Source organism: Eurytemora carolleeae, unplaced genomic scaffold, assembly GCF_000591075.1.
Source record: "Eurytemora carolleeae unplaced genomic scaffold, Eaff_2.0 scaffold1645, whole genome shotgun sequence".
Taxonomy (NCBI): domain Eukaryota; kingdom Metazoa; phylum Arthropoda; class Copepoda; order Calanoida; family Temoridae; genus Eurytemora; species Eurytemora carolleeae.
Window position 1 is genome coordinate 31,289 of NW_019397535.1, and position 21,286 is coordinate 52,574.

Here is a 21,286-nt window from a genome sequence, read left to right on the forward strand (position 1 = left end):
TCCAACAGTTTATACATGCCAACATTTTTCACATGTCAATAGTTTTCACATGCCAAAAGTTTTCACATTCCAACAGTTTTCACATTCCAACAGTTTTCACATAAATGTGTCAACTAGTTTATCAACATATAAAATTTCAATATTAGCTTTAAGAAAATCTGTCTACTATGAATATATACTGGGTTACCCACAAAGATTAAGTCCGTAAAGACGACCGTAAACTCTTGAAATAAAACAGTCCCCGGTTTAATATATGTATTCTGCCTTAGATATTGTGACCTAATGGTTTATTCAATAATTTGGCAAAGAAACAAAAAAGTTTGCAGAGAATCGTGAATGGAAACGAACAGTTTTTTCATACAATCGTCTCTGAAGTCTCATCCTTTGTGAAGAACCCTGTATATTAAGGTAATCATTAATTTCACCCAGAGAAAAATTTATATATTTTTATCGAATTATGTTTTAAATTTTTTTTTATTTACCTTGGGGGACAAATAAATTTTATTCTAGTTTCTGCTGTGGATCCAGGATTTCCCGGACAAATACCTTTTATTATATAAAAATGAACATCGATAAAAAAAAATATTGCAACTTTGTGTTAGTTAAAAAAAGCTAGCTAAAAAATATTCAAAAATGAACTGTTTAATGTCTAGTGCCACCTTATTGACATTTTATGAACTTATGATTTTCGTCAACTATTATTTATAATTATATTCATGGCCAACACTAAGATATTTCAGTAATTTCAGTGAATAAAGCATTAATTCTAAATTTCATCTTTCTAAAAAATATTTCCTTAGTTTTATAAATCTTACCTCCCGAGTAAGTAAGGAACAGTTGTTCCTCTGAATAAGTAAGATTAGAGTTGGCTTGTCCCAAATTTAATCCATTGGAGTCACAAACCCCACCACCATCAGCGCAAATACTAGATGGTAATCCTCCACAAACATTTAAATCTAGAAAATACAGATTTAATCCATTAGAATCACAAACCCAACCACCTTCTTCGGTTTAAAATACTAGATGGTAGACACACAAACAGACATCCCAGTTCTATTTTAAATTACATGGCTTTTTGGGCGCTTGGCGCCCATCTTCTATTGCAATTGTGAACATTTTCTCTTGGTATACATTGGTATACATTTTTTTACGGATTTCATTAATAAAGGGCGTGGATTTTTTAAATTTAATGAATTTTTTTCCCTTGGGTCATGTGAGGTCCCACACAAAATGTGGGCTTATCAGGTTCAGCCGTTTTGACCCGGTGAGAAAAAACTTCTCAAAAACTTCAATCCAAAGGATACGTATCTAAAATGATCATCCTAGGTTTGTGGTTGACGCAGATAAAAATAGGATTTGAGGTAAAATCAACATTTTTCAATTAATATCTAACCTAGCTGATTAATCATATGATGTCCAGTATCAGTCCATCTCCATCCTTGAGGTTTATTCAGAGAACTGTTAAATCAAAAAATTAAATATTTACCAGTATTTACAAAATTATCTATTGATAAAGATTAGAGCTAGAAGGGTAAATAATTTACTCTGGAATATTAAGTAGACTTTTAGACTTAAGTTATGACTTTTATTAGTCCGATGAACATGAGATACAGCAATTGTACGGCGTAAACAGACCCATTTCACTTTATGAGTGATTTAATAACTTACTAGTAAAACTATTGCTTTGTAACAACATCAAATGCACTTCTGTATTACTTTAATGGCGTCTTCCTATTCTACAGTTTTCTGGTTATCACTGTTCAACATTTATTTCATTTTTTTCTCAAGCATTTAACAAAAATAAAAGTTTAAAAGAAAGTAAAATCCCAGAAAAAAAACTTATTTTATGAAAAAATATCGTGTTTTCAATTTTCCTGAGATCAAAAGTAAATCCTGACTGTGGACTTGTCACTGAACAGTTTCCCTAAATTTTAAAGGATTTATTAGTAAAGAATAACGTAAAGGAGAACATATGGAGAATAAATATGACCCCCATCCCCTTAGGTTGCCTGAAGAATTGAGGAAATTGGTTACAAAAAGACAGCCTTCTAAAAATTGATGATTAAAATTCAACGAACAAAAAAGTCAGCCTTTTAAAAATTCAAAGAACACATTTTTTAGTGAATTTTTTTTTAGAAATTTTGGGGTAAAAAACGAAGTGTTCAATGTTTTTTTTTACCGTTTTCTTATTTTTTTTTTAAGAATTCAGAGATAACATAAAATAAAATGTATGAAAAAGTTATGGACGGAGAGAGGGATGGGGGTGGATGCAAATATTTTACCATGGACGTTTGGACCGGACAGGCAGCAGCATTGATCCATTGGAAGGAGTAATGACAATCAAAGACTTCAAGAAACTCAGGCTCAGAATCAAAACGTTCCGGATCACACAGGAACTTAATACTAGTCTGGGTGTGACCCAACCTACTCTCAGGATCCTAAATATTATTTGGTTAAAGGGATTGTAAGCGTAGTTTCAAGTGACTCTCTGGCATGTCCTGTTCACAACGGTACCCCTAAAAAGCTTTGTCTGATCAAGTTTTCAATATCCATGTTTTTGTTTTCTTAACTGTTCATTTTTATTCGCGGTTTTTTCTGCAAAAGTGACTTGAAAAATTTCTTATGTTTAGGAAGCAATTAAGAAATTCTCAGAAAAACGACAATATCTTCTACATTTTTAATAAAAAAAAGCTTTTCAGGGTACCGTTGTACCGTTGTACCATTGTACTGTTGTAAATCGTGCATTGCCATCTTTGCATAGATGGTAACTTGAAATAACGCTTACAGTTCCATTAAACAGCATAAATTTCATAATTTAACCTGTTGATAAGAAAGTATCACTTACATAAATAAGTTGAAGTTGCTTTCACTTGAAGAAAGACGTGAGCGGGCCGACATGATTCAGACATTTAAAATAATTCATGGATTCTGTGATGTCAACCCTGCAACATGGTTTAGAAAGATCAACCACAACAGAGTGACAAGAATGGCTAATGACCCTTTGAACTTGGAAATACAAAACTCCAGGACCAGTATCAGGAACAATTTCTTCAGCCTGAGAATTCCAAGAAAATGGAACTCTATCCCACAAGAAGTTAAACAGTCGACTACAGTCAATATCTTCAAGAGAAGCTATGACAAATTCAGACAGTATCCGTGAGATGCTGATGCTACATTACCAGTTACAAAGAACCATCATCAGCAACTCCAAGTCCTTAAAGACATCCTCATTATAACTCTACATGGGTTCCTGAGGATTATTCAACAATAAACAATAAACTTATTACTCAAACAAATTTTCTTACTTCTGAAACTATTTCCTTACTTCTGAAACTGTTTTCCTTACTTCTGAAACTGTTTTCCTTACTAGTGAAACTGTTTCCCTTACAACTGAAACTTTTTTCCTTACTAGTAAAACTGTTTCCCTTACTTGTGAAACTTATTTCTTTACAACTGAAATTGATTTCCTTACTAATGAAACTGATTTCCTTACTAATGAAACTGATTTCCTTACTACTGAAACTAATTTCCTTACAAAAACGATTTCCTTACTAATGAAACTTATTTCTTTACTATAAAAAAACCAATTTCCTAACTATTGATGCCTTACTATTGAATCTGATTTCCTAACTATTAAAACTGATTGCCTTGCTACTGAAACTGATTTCCGTACTACAGAAACTGATTTCCTTACTATTGAAACTGATTTTTTTACTACAGAAGATGATGTCCTTAGTCCTTACAACTGAAACTGATTCCCTCACTATTGAAGAAGATTTCATTACTAATGAAACTTATTTCCTTACAACTGAACGCATTTCCTCACAACTGAAACTAATTTCCTACACTTACTTATCTGTAACTTCTTAAAACAGGCTATGAGACTTCTGAAATAATTTTAGACTTGTAACACCGACCTTCGGCCATGTTTCAAAATAGTTAAACTGACTATATGATTCTTATAAATGTGACTTGTTCTCCATTGAATATTAAACTGGAAAGTTTCGATCACTACGTCTGATGTAAAAATACTATTATTTTGATCTCAAACAAACCTAAAAAATAGATCCCAGGACAATCTTTTTCGTAATAATACCCTTTATAATAACATAAATAGGATCACCGAATACTTGAACTGGTTTCAGAAAAAGTTCCAAAATCAAACAAAAAATTTTATAATTATTAAAGGACAATCCGCCGTTCAATGAATGAAACGATTACTTCAAAAGGGTCCATACCAAGCTCAGAAATTAGGAAAATTGAAACAAGGCTTTATAGTTTCGTCAGGAATATCAGGAGAAAGATCTGTAAGCCGCCCTCCCCCCTCCAGGTTGGAGAACCCAGACCGCCATTGGGTGAGCGCACTCAAGGACCCTAGATTTTACCTTACAGAGTGATCCCAGGGTATATGTAAGAATTGGGTTTCCATCTTCATCAAGATGAAGAGATGAATCAACTTCCCCAATATTCGCATCTATCGTGTCCTCTGAACAAATGGGCCATTCATTTTAATTTCAAAATGATGATTTTTAAATTTCTTATTTTAAAGCAATTTATTGTATTTAAATATTACGAGTTTATTTGATCTTCAGGGGAGGGGGATGATTAAGAAAACTTTTAGTTTTAACCATGTTTCAAATAATTATACTCATAAGTCAACTGTTTTATTTACATCTATGTTCATTGTATATTCCATGAAATGCATAAACTTAGAATTTAGATTTAAGGGACTGTGTAGGCGTAATTTCAAGTGACCCTCCATGCAAAATAACAATGTCTGATTCAAAACGATACCTTTGAAACCTTTATCCGATCAATAATGTGGAAGATATTGTCGTTTTTCAATGGTTTAAAGTCTTTTAATTCTTTGAATTCCTTTATGCTTTCCTGCAGCAGAAATGTGAAGTCACTTATGATCTCACAATTAAATATAATCAGTGTTAAAAATGATAAACATTTTTAACAATGTTTTATATAATTTTTTTGTAATTTTTATAATATTTAATATCTTATTCTTTTTGAAGTTTGAAGTTACCCTTTTGGATCGGGCATTGTCATCTTTGCATGGAACGACATTTGAAGTTACGCTTACAGTCCCTTTAACAACTTAAATTTGAACCTGAGTTAAGAAGGCAGGCAGCAGCCTGATAAGGACATCTAGATTGATTATTATGAACTAGAGATCTACACACATTCAACAGAAATATTTCTCCTGTATCTGATTCAACCTAGGATAAAAAATAATCAGAAAACCAAATTTTTCCGAATTCTCCCCCCCCCTCTCCCGCCAAATGGTGGCATGGTGGGAGGGGGTAATAAACTTCGAAGATTTTTAGCTTAAACATTTATTGAATATAGGACTCAGGTAAAATTTTTCTCTTTCTCTGAAACGTCTCCAAAAGCGAAAAACCCTTAAAAAGATATCACGCGCCGCAGAAATACCCTTAACAATTTCTATGATTTTTCTAGGAAATATGAAGTAGAAACTTGAAAAAATGTTTATAATGTTAACCTGATAATTCTGATGAGGAAGAGAGAGAGAAGAAAGATCAATAACTCCATCCATTGTGGGTAAACTGCACTGAACCTTCAAACAATATTTTCTCACATTTTGTTTTCAATTTGTAAATGATGAAACCTGAACCCATAGATTTAAAAAAATACAGATAGAACACTAGATGTCGTCTTTTCATGGATATTTCGTTCACAATATCTCTGAGGCAGAAGCCCAAAGGAGTTATGCACATGCTCTCTCTCTTATCTTGTAATTTAGCGCAGCATACGCGTAACTCCTTTGAAAAAAAACCAAATCTTGAAAAAACGACATCTAATGTTCCATCTGTATTCTTATTAATCTATGCCTGAACCCTACCTCTTGATGGGGTGGACAAGCTAATGAAGTTTTCCATTCTATCTCTAGTTCACAATCTCTCTCTACAACAAGCTCAGGAGCTCCCCTCTCTATCTCGTGGTTACACAGGAATACAATCCTAAATTAAAGGGACTGTTGGGGTAATTTCAAGTGAGTCTTAACGCAAAGGTGGCATTGGCAACGCCCGATACACAGCAATAACCTAACCTTGAAACCTTTATCTGATCAAATTTCCTAAGAACTGAGCGAGTTTACAAATAACTTGTGAACATCAGACATGGAAAATTATAAATTAGTGAGAATTAGTTGACTTAAAATATAACTTCAATCAAGGTTAAGGTTAAGTTGTAACTATAAGAAAGTGAATTTTCAGAAGAAAATTAAATCTTATTCTGAATAATATCAACCTTGCATCTATTGTTGAATTAGTATCCGCTGGGCAGGTACGTGAATGTATATTCATCTCCAGGGATCCCTCCAGGTAGGTCAACCTCTCCCCGGACTCAAGGCAGGTAGCACCACTACAGTCGGAGATCAAGGGTCCACAAACATTAAGAATATAATTCTCTTCTTCACCCCGCAGAATATAATCTGCACAACACAAATTGAGTTACAAAGGGACAAGCAAGAAAATGGCTGAGATTTCGTACAATTGATCGAAATTAATGATTATTGAAAGGAGTAAAAGTATGTACTGGTATTGGAACTACTTTTTTAAGCTGAACCCCTTGTTTAGTTCGATTTGATTTTGGCAGTACTATAAAACTACTTCTCTCCCGTTCAATAATTCCAATTCAGTTTCAAACAACCTTTTTGTGCTGATCATCGAGAATCGTTTTCACGTTCGAACTATCTCAAGATCTTTGCTATCTACAGGTACAGTGGAACCCATAGAACTGTGGAATGGAAAAGGACTGTCAGACTCTAGTGATGATTTTAAACAGCAATTGGTTCAGTGTACACAAAAACAGTTCACTTTAGACGTGATCTTCAAGCTACTAGTAAAACTTTTTGCTTTATACATCAATTACACATATAAGATTGCTGGTCGTCTGCCTATTCCACAGTTTTATGGCTCCCACTGTACTTTCCAAAATTATAATAATCTTTAAATTTCAAAAAAATGTTCAATCAAAAGCTCGATTTAAATTTTTAAAACCAGTTAAATTTGTCCCTGTTGTACTGTAAAGGCTGGACAGGTTGAAGAGATTACTGAACAATGGTTCCCGTACTGTACAGTCGTGGGAAACCTGTTTCTGCTGTGGACAGGCGGCAGTGGTACTCCAGATTAATGTATGCTTACAAGCAGTTGCTTCTTCAAACCTACGTGTGAAAATAAATGAAAGATTTTATTATATATCATTGTATGTATTACATTAAACTCAAATAATCGCTAGAAAATTCAAACGGTGATAAATGTACTGAAAATAATTCAAAATTCTCCATAAAAAATCAAACCTTAGATTTTAAATTTTTTATCTGAAATCTTGTAACTCTTACCTTGGCCCGAGTTCTCTATCTGAGCACTTGAGAATGATTTCTGAACTCATATTGCAGGAGTTACCCTGGATACAGATTACATTTTATCCATAAAAAAAACCGTAGTTTAAGATATTTTTTTCAAAATAATACTGTAGCAAGCAAAAATACATCTGTATAAAAAAACTCTTCGTTCATATATATATATATATTTCTATGTTAGCTATAGCTGGCCAAACGGCTAACCAAAATTTCCTGACATTTTTTAAAACCCATGGGTACCCTGGGGCCTGGGGGTATAATAGGCTTAAAAGGTCGCTTTTTTTTCTCCTTTTAGAATTCATAACTTTATTCTTCAGTACAGTTTTTTTATTTCAACGTGCAACGCTGGGCACTTCAGCTAGTATTTTTATATTTTCATATTTATTGATTGATTGAGTAATTGATTGATCGATTGGTTGCTTGACTGATTAAAATAATTCCCTTGTTGTCCGAATACTTTGTCCCATGACTATATTCCAGAGATATATCTCCGTCCTCATTAACAACAGGTCGTCTAAAAATACATATCAGATACAGGATGTCCCATATCACATTAGATTGGGTTTGCAAAGCTCTAAATTGGGATGTTAGGACTAGTTCAGCTAAGAATTTAAAGATATTCTATGGTGGTGGGCGATAATATCAGTGACATCAAAAGTTTTGTCATTTGGGCATTCAAAATGATTACAGTTCAACGTCAAAATAAAGGTTGTCAGGACATAAAAAGAGGTTCATTTTACTGGATAGCGACGTCCCAACACCTACAAGATCATGTCCATGGCCATCACATTGGTAATTGATGACGTCCGTCCAAGGTCCAATTGATAATTCCATAAATGGTACTGTTGTGAATCGTAAATTGAAGATCACTTAAAAATATATAAAGATTAAAGAGTCCCTCTTAAAACTATAATTCCACTTACTTGTACATTATACCGAGGTTATGAGGTTCGACCATCCTGGTTGAGTTGTTCATGAAACTGTAGGAGCATATCCCAGCCTGCTCTCTGCATGGGTTCTCAGGACTTATTGGTAAACTTCCACACACCTGACACCATACCAGTAATCAATCAATCAATCAATCAGAGTGTTAGGGACTTCCTACCAAATAGATTATTAAGCGCTATCAGTGTCAACAGAGAATTGCACTTATTTTAATGAAAGATGAGCACTTTACTCTAAAGTTACCACTATTATTATTAATTTTGTCGAACACAAAAACTAAGTGACTCTTGTGTCATAAGAATACAGCTGTACTGAGGGTGTACAAATTCTACGTTTCCATCTACTGTACTAAAACCTATTTGCTTCCTATTAGCCACATATAATGCCCAAGATGAACTTGCTAAAGCAGAAAAGCAATATGAATTTAAAGCTTTGCGACAGATGTTTTAAGAAAATTTCATTTAAGCTGCAATGTTTTTTTAAAATTTTTAGCTAAGACCTATCACAATGGGACACCCGACATTCTGTCAAATTCTGACATGGATTATGTAAAATCTAAAATTGTTACTGGACTATCCATACACCAAATATAGATATCTAGCTTGGAAAACAAGCTTTACCTAGATTATCATTTTTTCCCTGTAAAAGTCAACCCACTTAACTTTTAAAACTAACTAAGATTATTTCTGTGGTTCTACAAAGTCCTCCAATTAAAATTTGAGACAAATCGTTCAAATGAATCCCGAGTTATGGTCGGACAAAGGTGAATCAAGACTAAGATATGGGCTGGCAGCTTGAAATAGACAAAGACAGTAAGGAAAACCATAATAAATGTTATAAAAACAGAATCTTGAAGAAATTCTTCTCCTAATCTTCCAACCAAAAGTGACTATACTTATTATTATTATCATATAATGAGTGTTAAAAATCCCATTGTGGAATCCCCAGACCTCCAACGTGGTAAAAGGCCAGTGTAAAAGATAACTGTTATGGCGGTCTGGAATCTGGAATTTTTAAAAATAAAACTTCGCAGAGCGGGTCGTTATTTTACTTGTCCCAAGGGGTGTTAAGTAACTTAACGTCCCTCTGTTGGGAGAATCATGGGTCGGTAATGTTGATAAAAAGGAGGAAAAAGATGTAAACAATGATATTGGTTTCCTTTATTTGATATCGACTCTGCTTCTCGTTCGAGACTCCGATCTCCCATTCCTTGAAAAAGATAAAATTTTGTAAGAAAATTATTTTGATTTTTTTTTCTCAACAAATCTCTCTCAAAAGATCAGAGAAAATTCCGTTTATACTTAAATCGTCTCGAGCTGTATTCATTAAACTACTAACATTTCCCTTCAACCTTTTTTCTAGTTTGCCCACTTAGCGAAATAGATGGTTATTGGGTAATTGCAAGCACAAAATCAGTTAAAAATGACCCTTACCATAGTTTTGAGAGAAGAGAGATCATAGATATTTCCATCATTATCCTGTGTAACGCATTGTATAGCTGGAACCAAACATGCCCCAACTGTTAGAAACCTAAAAAATGGTTATTAAAGTTCTACAATTGATTGCCAATGCCATAGATGCAAAATGCAAGAACATTTCTAAAAGGTTCATTCATTAAGTTTTATATAACTTTTAAAAACTCCAAAATTCAGAGTTGGAGAATTTTTTTTAATACTCCTATGATAATAACAAGAATAATGGGCGATCAACCATCATATAAAATATAACAGATGTTATTACTCTATAATTCCTCCATGTGTACTGTGAACTGTGAACTGTGAACTGTGTACTGTGTACTTTTTACTGTGTACTGTTTACTGTGTACTGTTTACTGTGTACTGTGTACTGTGTACTGTGTACTGTGTACTGTGTACTATGTACTGTGTACTGTGTAGTACTTGAGCATTGAGCAAAACTTTTTAACTTCTTGTACAAGACTTCTTGATTACCTAAGAATTACCTATGAATTACTTTTTTGTTAGTATTTAAATCAAGGATTACCTAAAACTACTCCTTTAGGAGTATCATACTCCATAAAGACCTGAATAATATCTCACAACTTCTTCTTTGGGAGTGTTAAACTCCAAAAAGAAATGAGTTAAAACCATTTAATTACTCCTTTGACATGTCGAATTACCTGCCACTACTCCTTGGGGAGTATAAGACTATTTTTATTATTATTATTAACCAACCTACAGTCGAAGTATCATGTCCTGTAGGCTATGTTGAGCTCCAGGGTCGAGCTCCAGCCACTTACCCTTGTCTACATGGGTTCTAGTGGATCATATATGACGGTGAATTTTTTAGGATTCAGTGCATTTTGCCAGAGTATGTAAGGAGGCATATAAAAAGCCAAACAGTTAGCATTTTTTGAAAAGCAGTACACACCTCTGCCAGGGAAAAGAAATCAGTTTTCGCTATTTGTTGTTTAAAGAAAATGCATATTAGAAATTAGTAAAACCTTTTAACTACTCTTTAGACACCAATATTACCTAAAAATTTGCTTAGAACTACTCCTTAAGGAGTATTAGACTTCCCAAATACCTTTTTAACACCTTAAAACTTCCTTGGGAGTATCAGACTCCATGAAGAAATGAAAAAAACTTCCAAAAAAGATCTAAGATAGATTACTTCTAAGACAATAGGATTACCTAAAATTACCTTAAAACTACTCCTTTAGGAGAATCAGACTCGATGGAGACCTGAGGTTTTAAAGCATCTCTGTCGCACTTGATATTGATGGTTACTGGTAACAGGGCTCCAGGATAATTTACACTTAATATAAAAAAACGTCTTACAGTAAGGTTTAGGATTTTTTGTAAACCAAGGAACCAGCCAGGCTAATTATTTAATGTATTACCTACAAGTTAGTTTTTATCTTCTAATTTTGTTTTATTAAAATAGACACACAATGTGTAGTGTACACTTAACTTTATGATCTGAAAAAAAAATAAACTCGGGGATTTTCTTCAATTATCATTTCTTGAAAGAACTTAAATCGTAATTTCAAGTGACCCTCCGACCTCCATGCTAAGATGGTAATACCAGATTAACAATGGTATCATTGAAAGCTTTGTCTGGTCAAGTAAAAATTAAATGTTCATGTTAGTAATTTAAAAAACTTATTATTGTGGTTTCTCAACAAAAATGACCTGCGCATTTCTAAAGCAGGAAAACATAAAGAAACTATTTGAATAAAACACTTATTAGCCTAGAAAAACGACAATATCTTCAACATTCAAATACGCGCTTGCATTTTACCTGATAGTCTCGGATTCTGGAATATATTCTATTGAATGATGATCTGTCAGGTTTCCAATATTCTCCAACATCTTATAAAATATATTGTATATTGTATCTAGGGCTGGTCAAAGTTCCGTTAACGAAACGGAGGATTTCGAAAATAAACGGAAGAGCCCGTTAAAAAACGGCAAAAACCGTTAATTTTCAAATCATTGGATTAGCTGTTTTTGAAAAAAATAACGGTTGAAACAAAAAACTTAACTGTTTTTTTAAACGATGAATTTAGTTTTTTTTCTGCTTAAAATTGGATTGAACTTGTTTAAGAATTAAAATTTTTACATGTTTTTATGTTTTGAATTTTTATTGGCGCTTCGCGCCGTTAACGCCGTTAATACTGAAATAGACCGTTAACGGCTGTGCCGTTCACGATTTCATTAACCGTTAACACCGTTAATTCTGCAATAATAGTCGAAAATTTTCCATAACAACATTAATAAAATTGAGATCGTCAACTAACGGGAACTTTAAAAATAACGGAAAATACATTTAACGAAACGAAGTTTCGTTCTTACCCTTTGAAATAAACGGTAACCTTAGATTTTATTCTAAAAACAGTTGGAACTAACCGTTAACGAAACGGCTTGAAAAGTTAATATTAATTAATATTATATATTGTTTCAACAAATAATAAAATATATTGTCTAAAGTATCCANTAAAATATATTGTATATTATATCCAACATCTAATAAAATATATTGTATCCACCATCTAATAAAATATATTGTATATTGTATCCAACATCTAATAAAATATATTGTATATTGTATCCAACATCTAATTAAATATGTTTTGTATATTGTATCCGACATCTAATCAAATATTTTGCATATTGCATCAACATCTAATAAAATATATTGAATATTGTATCCAACATCTAATTAAAAATATTGTTTATTGTATCCAACATCTAATTAAATATGTTATGTATATTGTATCCGACATCTAATCAAATATATTGCATATTGTATCAACATCTAATAAAATATATTGAATATTGTATCCAACATCTAATTAAAATTATTGTATATTGTATCCAACATTTCATTAAATATATTGTATATTGTATCCAACATCTAGTCAAATATATTGTATATTGTATCCAACATCTAATTAAATATGTTTTGTATATTGTATCCGACATCTAATCAAATATATTGCATATTGTATCAACATCTAATAAAATAATTGAATATTGTATCCAGCATCTAATTAAAAATATTGTATATTGTATCCAACATTTCATTAAATATATTGTATATTGTATCAAACATCTAGTCAAATATATTGTATATTGTATACAACATCTAATAAGATATAAATATATTGTTTCCAACATCCAATCTAATATATTGTATATTGTATCCAACAACTAATAAAATATATTGTATTTTGTATCCAACATCTAATTATGTTTTGAAATCCCTACGGCTACACCTACATTTTATAAGCTTCGTTGCTAAGGACTGCACTTCTTACACATCGGAAATTTTTTTTTTTGATGATGAGGGAGGGTGGGATTTTCAAGGAAAAATATCCCTCGGTCCCCCATCCAATGAGTTTCTGATTTACAACCCTAAATCTAGTACCTGAGTTTCGTCCTGATTGACCCTACAGAGAATGCTAGATGAAGGACAAGGACTGTGCGTCACTCCTCTACACAAATTCAGGTGATAAAGTTCTTTCTCACCAGAAATATCTGATATCGACCTGAACAAAAATAGACAAAATCGTTAAAAAAATTGTAACTTTTAATGAGAATGATTTTTCTTTTACCAGAAGTATGAGCTTCTAAAAACTAAAAATCTAAATTTGGATAATTAAACTTTGGTAAATTTTTACCTGGCTAGGAAATGTCCATCTTCTGTTGCCCAGACACTAAGGTCTATTATTGCATCATATCCAGGAACTCTTTGGAAAACATGTAATCAATGAGAGATGTCGTTGTCGTTGTCGTTGTCATAGCCACCAGAGCCAGGTGGTTCACCTCCTCTCGTACTCCGGTAGATACAGAGCCTCCATTTCGGATATATTCAACCTCAATTTTCCTAAATCAGGATATATTAACCCTCAACCTTCCTAAACCAGGATATATTAAACCTCAAACTTCCTAAACCAGGATATATTAAACCTCAACCTTCGTAAACCAGGATATATTAAACCTCAACCTTCCTAAACCAGGATATATTAAACCTCAACCTTCCTAAACCAGGATATATTAACCCTCAACCTTCCTAAACCAGGATATATTAAACCTCAACCTTCCTAACCCAGGATATATCAAACCTCAACCTTCCTAAACCAGGATATATTTAACCTCAAGTTTCCTAAACCAGGATATATCAAACCTCAACGTTCCTAAACCAGGATATATCAAACCTCAACGTTCCTAAACCAGGATATATTTAACCCCAACCTTCGTAAACCAGAATAAATTAAACCTCCACCTTCCTAAACCAGGATATATCAAACCTCAACGTTCCTAAACCAGGATATATTTAACCTCAACCTTCCTAAACCAGGATATATTCAACCTCAACCTTCCTAAATCATGATATATTCAACCTCAACCTTCCTAACCAAGTTTATATTTAACCTAAACCTTCCAAAACAAGGATAAATTCAACCTCAACCTTCCTAAATCATGATATATTCAACCTTAACCTTCCTAACCAAGTTTATATTTAACCTAAACCTTCCTAAACAAGAATAAATTCAACCTCAACCTTCCCAAACCAGGATATATTAAACCTCAACCTTCCTAACCCAGAATATATCAAACCTCAACCTTCCTAACCCAGGATATATTCAACCTCAACCTTTAACTGCATCCCAACCTGTCATTAAACTTTGTTATGCAGGAAAACGCAGTTTTGTCGCAGAGAGCAGCAATCCTCTCCGGTAGTTCGCTAGATCAGACCCAATATTTATCATAAGCTAAGGGTGGCCAGAGGGGAAAGAGATTTAAGGAATTCGAGGTACAGGGTTACCCACAAAGGATGAAACTTCAGATACAATTGTACGGATTTTACACTGTCTGTTTCCTTATATTCCCGATTCCCTGCAACTGTAAACTTGTTTCTTTGCCAAATCATTAGATTACTATATCTTAGGCAGAATAAAATATAGATAATTCAACCTTGGAATCGTCAAATTTAATGAGTTTTCGGTCGTTGTATTCTCATAGTTTGTGGATTACCCTGTATATAATGGATTAAATGAGAAATATATCCAATAGGGTGAACGGATTAAATAAATTAAAAAGATCTGACGAACTTGATGATTTCAGGGATTTCAAAGAGATTAAGTTGAATTTTAAAATGTTTAAATACCAAAGAATTCTAGGAGTTAAAGGATTCAAAAGATTCTAAGGATTCAAAGGATTCAAAGGATTTAAAGGATTCAAAGGGTTTAAAGGATTCAAAGGGTTCAAAGGATTCAAAGGATTCTAGGAGTTAAAGGATTCAAAGGGTTCAAAGGATTCAAAGGATTCTAGGAGTTAAAGGATTTAAAGGATTCTAGGAGTTAAAGGATTCAAATGGTTCAAAGGATTTAAAAGATTCTAGGAGTTAAAGGATTCAAAGGATTCAAAAGTTTTAAAGGATGAGGATCAAATCCTTAAAGGATTTAAACAATGAGGGAATCAAAAATTTAGAAAAATGTCAAAAAATATATTTTTTAAATAATTATATTGGAAAAATTCCTGAGAGGTTTGCATAAACTCAGATATATCTTGATAGAATCGTTCCCTAGGGTGTTGTATCCCTAGAACAATCATAAAAGAGATAAAAGAAAGCATGAAATGGATAGAACAAAATAGGACTAGATAGGACTCTATACGACTAGATAGGACTAGATAGGACTAGATTATTTAAGCAAGGTAGTCGATTTATAGGATCCTTAACATTTGCATAATATTTTTTTTTACGATCAAAGTTCGGACTGGAAAAACTTAAACTTTATAGATTATGTTTGAAATTGTGTTTGTGTTTCGTTTTTATTTGCGGCATTCGCTGAATCCCCATATGCTTCCGAACCTCGAGATTCGAAAGCAATATTGGGAACATTCTTTCTAACACATTCAATGTTCGGAACTTCATGATTTTTAATTCCATATTTGAAATTTTGTACAGCTTCAAATCCATTGAACTTTAAATAAAGAAATTTACGTAAATGCGTAAACTTACAGAAATTCGTTTTGCAGACGAAAACGTACTATTTATAATAAGTTAATTTACCTGCAAAATAATGCATTTAACAAGGAGAAAAGGCAATTTCATCGATGCTCAAATTAAAGAAAATGTAATTATCTTTCAATCAATATGTATTTCAAATTTGTAGCGCTTGTAAAAAAAAAGGCGGCAATAGTTAGGTTATAAAAGAGTTTTGTCTTCTTTAAATATCTCAATAACTAGAAAGAAAATTAACAAACAGATATGTTTTTTAGAAACAACATTTTATTAAGAAAACTTTTTTATATGTCAACTTATTACTTAAAGTTATTCATAAAAAAGCGCCAGCCATTCCAAGATTTGTTGATAAAAAAGTCCATTAAACAAAGCTATTTTCTACCGAACTTTGATTGTAAAAAAAAAATATTATGCAAATGTTAAGGACATAAATTTAAATAACATTAAATTAATTGTAAAGCTTCTTCTCAAGAGTTTATTTATTGCCCCTCAAATGATCAATTATTTTTAAGAAAGCAAAATTTCGACAATTAAATAAAAATATTTTGTTGGCACCCCCATAAAACATAAGAGCTTGAGCTGGGAACTTTTGTGTGGGATAATACCGTTCGCTTAATCTCTCGTCCACTGCGGGCTTAATTTGAGGATAACATGCTTAATCTCTTCAGTTCAGTTATTCCGCCAGGGTAGGATGTGGGATATTGAATAAAAATTGAAACTTTGGAATTAAATATCCTTAGTCCCATTGCTTAATCTGAATATCAAATGTGGAAACTTTTAACTTTCTTGTTAATCCTCTATTTTGGATATTCCTGCTGGGTTCCGATTAACAAAAGTTCTCTCATTGATTGTGCACAAAATTTCCTGGCTTCTGATTGGCTGTTAAGTTAGTGCAAACGGTACTCTAATTGGTTGAATTTTACAGACTTTCCTGGATATCAAAAACAAGATTAAACAGGGTGTCCCACATCATATTAGACCGAGAACGGGTCTAAATTACGGTTTTCGGGACTAATCAGAAAATTTATAAGGCTTATATAAGAATTTTCTTGCGAAAAATGATAACTTTTTCGAGTATTAAGACTTTATTTTGGTGTTAAAGATTGGAGATAATCTAATTTGATATGGGACGCTCTGTATTAGTCTTGCAGATTAACAAAAAGAGGAGACCAAGCATTGATCTTGATGTCTACAATTCAAAAGTTTTCAGCTCAGATTAACAAACGATCGATTTCAAGCATTGATCTCGATATCCACAATACGTGAGTTCCCAGCTCTGATACCTCATAATATGGAAATGACAATGAAGCAAGGCTGACATTCTTCTCCTTCAGAGAACAAGGATCTTTCAGTATTCAGCTTAATAAAAATAGTGAAAACAAGAATTCAAAGTATAGATTAGAACTCATTTAATAAATTAAAGAAATTTTCATAATAATTCACTCATGGCATTATAAACATATAAATTTTTTCATTGGTATTATTTTTTGTCAGTTTCACAAATAGAACTGGCAAAATTGATGAAATAAGTATCTTGTATTTCAAAAATTTAAAAAATTCTAAAATTGAATTCTGCACTTAGTAATAAGGTAAAGCTGTATATTTCCTTGTATATCACCAGCTTGACCCATCTCCTGGATTTCCCCATCTCCCAGCGTTGAGGTTACTGCCAGGAGAAGCGTGGAGCTCACCGCAATGAGAACAGAATAAATCAGCATTGTTACAAACTAAACAAAACAATTTATTAACAAAAAAGGATTTAGGGGGTTCATTAGGGTTTCCATTTTTCAGATTGATTTGGATCCGCAAAGGCATGGAATTGATCCCGAATAATCGTCCCGTAAACTTTTTTAGGCATGTCACACCTATCTCTGTAGAGGTAATTGTAAAGGTAGATATATTCTTAATTCAGGTAAAGAAAGGTTCCACTATTAATTTCCTAAAGTTTTTAATAGTTTTTATTCATAACAGTTTCAAGTTCAGCTTATGAAGAGAAATCTGCGGAACAGGTAGTTATTAGCGCCAAGACTAAATGCTCGAAAGCAAAGAGTAAAGAAGTGAGAGAAGGTTCTCAACAGAAGAGAATTAAAAGAGAGAAATCAATTTTAACTGAACTGGCGTCTGTAATCATTCTGGATTTGACAATTTTATTGTAAATCTCCGGAGTTTGGAGGAGTAAACGCCTGAACCTGAGTTAAATTGAGACTGAGTATTTTCTTCCCGTAAGAAATATTATTATCTGATACCACCCTGTTTTTGACAATTTATTGTAAATTTACGGGGCAGGGAAGGTAAAGATTTCTTTATATCGAAACCTGAGATTTAAGCTGAAACTAGGATCCCAGACTTAAGGCTGATACTGAGTTGAATCTAAAACTGAGAGTTAAATTCGATACCACACTCATCTAATGATTGAAGATTCTTGTCTACCTTGACCACCCTGTATTTGACAACTGTGTTGTAAATTTACGGGGCCGGTGGGTGTATAGTATTTTAAGTATTTTAAAGATTTACAATGATATTAAGGAGAGGGGTGGACCAGATCAAGCTACAATGGACATGGAGCAGGATGGAAGGGAGATGATGGCTCCCCCAGTCTCAGATTATTTCAGCAAGGAAGCTGATTGAGGTGGAGATCCAAATCAAGATGCTTCTTTATGATTCGGAGTCCTTATATGGTTCCAATGTTAGACTCCTACAGTCAAGTCAGAAATGCATGAGGGAGCAGATGAACAACCGATTGAAAGACGTTGCTTCAGCTAGTGTCAATACTTATCCACCAGGAAAAAAGTTTAAGAACACATTCTGTGAAACAGATGAACATGGGTTTAATGAGTGTGAAGCAAAGGAGCTCTGTGCTTATTTTGGCCTGGATAACCATTGTTCTCAGAAGTGTTTTTGGATGGGAAATACATGCTCCTTTTGCAAAGTTCAAGGTCACCCAAGCAAGTTGCACCAGGTTATGGATCAAAATATTCAGACTCACAATCATGAATACCCATGGTCCAGAGAAGTCCTCTCACTTCTGGGCCACTGAAAAGAAGCAGCAAGCTCCAGAAGCCCGATTTGTGGAAGTTACTGATCAACGGAAAGGTGATGAGAGGGTCAATGTTGAGGCTAGTACAGTAATCAAGGAGTGTATCAGGGGCAGAACTACTGTCAACAAGAGGCCAAGCTATACAACAGACCCAGTTAGACCTATGGTCAAGTTCATCAAGATCACGGTCAAGGAAGCCTAGAAAATGATCATTTGGTTTTTTGGCCTAGAACAGACGTTATTTATGACTTTTTCATTTATGTAAAATAAAATTTATTAGCAGAAATCTTGTGGATTATGGAAAAGAGCTATATGTGTTTTGTTTTTCATTTATATGAGAAGTTTTAATGACAGAAATTATTTATGGAAAAGGGCTATATGTATGTTGTTATTTATATATGGGAAAATTTATTAAAACAGACGGTATTTATGAAAAAGAGTCTTACTAACAGAAGATTTTCATTTATGGAAAAGAGATATATGTATAAACTTGATCATGAAACTTGACGTTAGGTCTAAACTATGTCAGGCTGGAAAGCCTTGATCGTGATAGCATACTCCAGTTAGATCAAGAAACCCACAAGAAATACCTAGCTTCTTGAATTGAATTGAATTAAATTGAATTGAATTGAATTGAATTGAATTAAATTGAAATAGACATAGGTAGGAAATTTAGTACAGGAAATGTTCCAATTATGTTGGCATAAAATTATAGATTTACAAAATTTTGGTTTTGTGTTACAAGTCAGGGAAATGATATTCCACCCCATACTTCAAGAATATTTTACTTAAAAGGAAAAGTCGAGGAATAGTCATCGAAACTTATAAATTACTTTTAAATGGGGTTAAGATAAATAGATTTGGTGCATGGGATTTAGTAGTAAGAAAAGGAAGATTTATTGATTATCAAAGGTTCTGATGGTAAAATTGAAACTGAAAAAGTAAAAGTTAGCGAACCTGGCAATAACAGAGCTCGCAAAAGTTTTCATTGGGTTAAAAAGTCCAATTTTGAGTAAAGAAATTACAGTTAAGAATAGTTACTAATTTTCTAAAATGAGTGCCAAAGATAAAAGATAAGTTTGAGTTTGAGCCCCCCCCCCCTCCTCCTGTATTGAAGAGGAAATTGTCATTGAAGTTTTTATAAGTATAAAACTCAACAGGGCACCAGGGGTTGATGGTGTGCTTACAACAACGCTTAAAAATGTGAGTGATAAATTTGTTACAAAATTGACATTTGTCTCACAAACATGGGGATATTCCAGCTCTTCTTAATATACGAAAAATGACATTAATTGAAAAAAAAACCTTCCTTGGAGGTAAGCAAAAAAGTCCTTTTTTTCCAGTGTAATGTTAAGTGTAATTACAAAATTAATGCATGAGTGCAGGAATTTAATTTGTGTAATAGAAAATTTGTATGGAATAGTTCAGTATGGGCTCCGTAAGCAAAGATCAACAACTGATTGTGTTTTTATAGTTGATAATGCCATAAAGGAACCAGGACTCAAACATTAGATAATTTCAATAGCATTTTGGGATATAGCTAAGGCATATATTCTGGTTGTTCCAAGCTCTTATATACTTAGTTAAGAATCATTGGGTTTGGAGGAATAATAAGTATCAAAAACAGTTTTCTTTTCCCTGCCAGAGGTGCGTACTGCTGGTAAAAAATGCTAATTGTTTGGCTTTTTATATGTCTTCTTACATACTCTGGTAAAATACTGAATCATAAATAATGCACCGTCAGATATGATCCACTAGAACCCATGTAGACAAGGGTAAGTGGCTGGAGCTCAACCCTGGAGCTCAACATAACATAGCCTACAGGACAAGATACTTTGACTGTAGGTTGAATGTTAATAATATTAATAAAAATAGGAAAGATTTTTTACGGTGTTTAAGGATCAAAATTGCTGACTAGGACTGCAGGCTTTTTAATCCAATTTATTCCGATAAAAATCATTCAGTTGGGTGTAGAAATAATCAAATGAGATTAAATTCGATTACAATTAATGAATGTAAAGTTACTTTTCTATAAAATAGAACGAAAACACTATTAACAACTAGATGAAATGTAACTAATTATTCTAAAAATTGTTGTCGAAGAGTTTCTGAAAACTGTTTGATTCTCCCAATTTCCTTTGTTTTTGATTCAAGAAAACTGCAAGTCAGTTTTAAATAGAAACCACAGTTCAAAATAATAATTTTTTTTAAGATGCTGGATATCTCATGCATTCTTGATCAAATATAAGGTTACCATTGTGAATCAGACATGCCACTCTATAAAATTGAGGTTTAGTTTTACAGTTAATTTAGATGAAACTAACCTCACAATTTGTATAACCATCTCATTTTCTAATCTGAAACAAGATAATAGGTTTAAGTTGAACAAAATTATCTGGATACAACTTTAACAATTTTAT

At 33.0% G+C, this 21,286-nt stretch overlaps 2 protein-coding genes across 2 annotated transcripts; both read right to left on the reverse strand.

Annotated features, from left to right (window-relative positions):
- Positions 1 to 448: 448 nt before the first annotated feature.
- Positions 449 to 13,571, reverse strand: LOC111714775 (cation-independent mannose-6-phosphate receptor). Its single transcript, XM_023489976.1, has 20 exons — positions 13,482 to 13,571; positions 13,229 to 13,349; positions 11,600 to 11,670; positions 11,000 to 11,113; positions 9,772 to 9,868; positions 9,497 to 9,547; positions 8,317 to 8,441; positions 7,835 to 7,907; positions 7,373 to 7,437; positions 7,047 to 7,195; positions 6,280 to 6,463; positions 5,873 to 5,990; positions 5,513 to 5,587; positions 5,120 to 5,228; positions 4,386 to 4,486; positions 2,283 to 2,438; positions 1,875 to 1,924; positions 1,394 to 1,458; positions 816 to 956; positions 449 to 546 (listed from the first exon to the last, which is right to left on the reverse strand). Exons 3-20 carry the CDS (start codon positions 11,668 to 11,670, stop codon positions 479 to 481), a joined length of 1,812 nt encoding a protein of 603 aa, XP_023345744.1. The 5' UTR covers positions 13,229 to 13,349; positions 13,482 to 13,571; the 3' UTR covers positions 449 to 478.
- LOC111714774 (uncharacterized) lies at positions 13,528 to 21,286 on the reverse strand. Its single transcript, XM_023489975.1, has 6 exons — positions 21,191 to 21,286; positions 17,436 to 17,556; positions 17,113 to 17,174; positions 15,343 to 15,404; positions 14,477 to 14,548; positions 13,528 to 13,687 (listed from the first exon to the last, which is right to left on the reverse strand). Exons 2-6 carry the CDS (start codon positions 17,545 to 17,547, stop codon positions 13,528 to 13,530), a joined length of 468 nt encoding a protein of 155 aa, XP_023345743.1. The 5' UTR covers positions 17,548 to 17,556; positions 21,191 to 21,286.

Excerpts from the sequence above, each read along its gene's own strand:
- LOC111714775 (XM_023489976.1), bottom strand. The coding sequence starts at position 11,670 with ATGTTGGAGAATATTGGAAACCTGACAGATCATCATTCAATAGAATAT. Across the intron at positions 6,464-7,046 it reads CAGCCTTTACAGTACAACAG|ATTATATTCTGCGGGGTGAA; the intron begins GGACAAATTTAA and ends TGTGTTGTGCAG. Across the intron at positions 1,459-1,874 it reads GGATTTACTTTTGATCTCAG|TTCTCTGAATAAACCTCAAG; the intron begins GAAAATTGAAAA and ends TTGATTTAACAG.
- LOC111714774 (XM_023489975.1), bottom strand. The coding sequence starts at position 17,547 with ATGCTGATTTATTCTGTTCTCATTGCGGTGAGCTCCACGCTTCTCCTG. Across the intron at positions 14,549-15,342 it reads AGTTTATGCAAACCTCTCAG|CGAACTACCGGAGAGGATTG; the intron begins GAATTTTTCCAA and ends GGTCTGATCTAG. Across the intron at positions 13,688-14,476 it reads ATAACAAAGTTTAATGACAG|GAAAATTGAGGTTGAATATA; the intron begins GTTGGGATGCAG and ends ATCCTGATTTAG.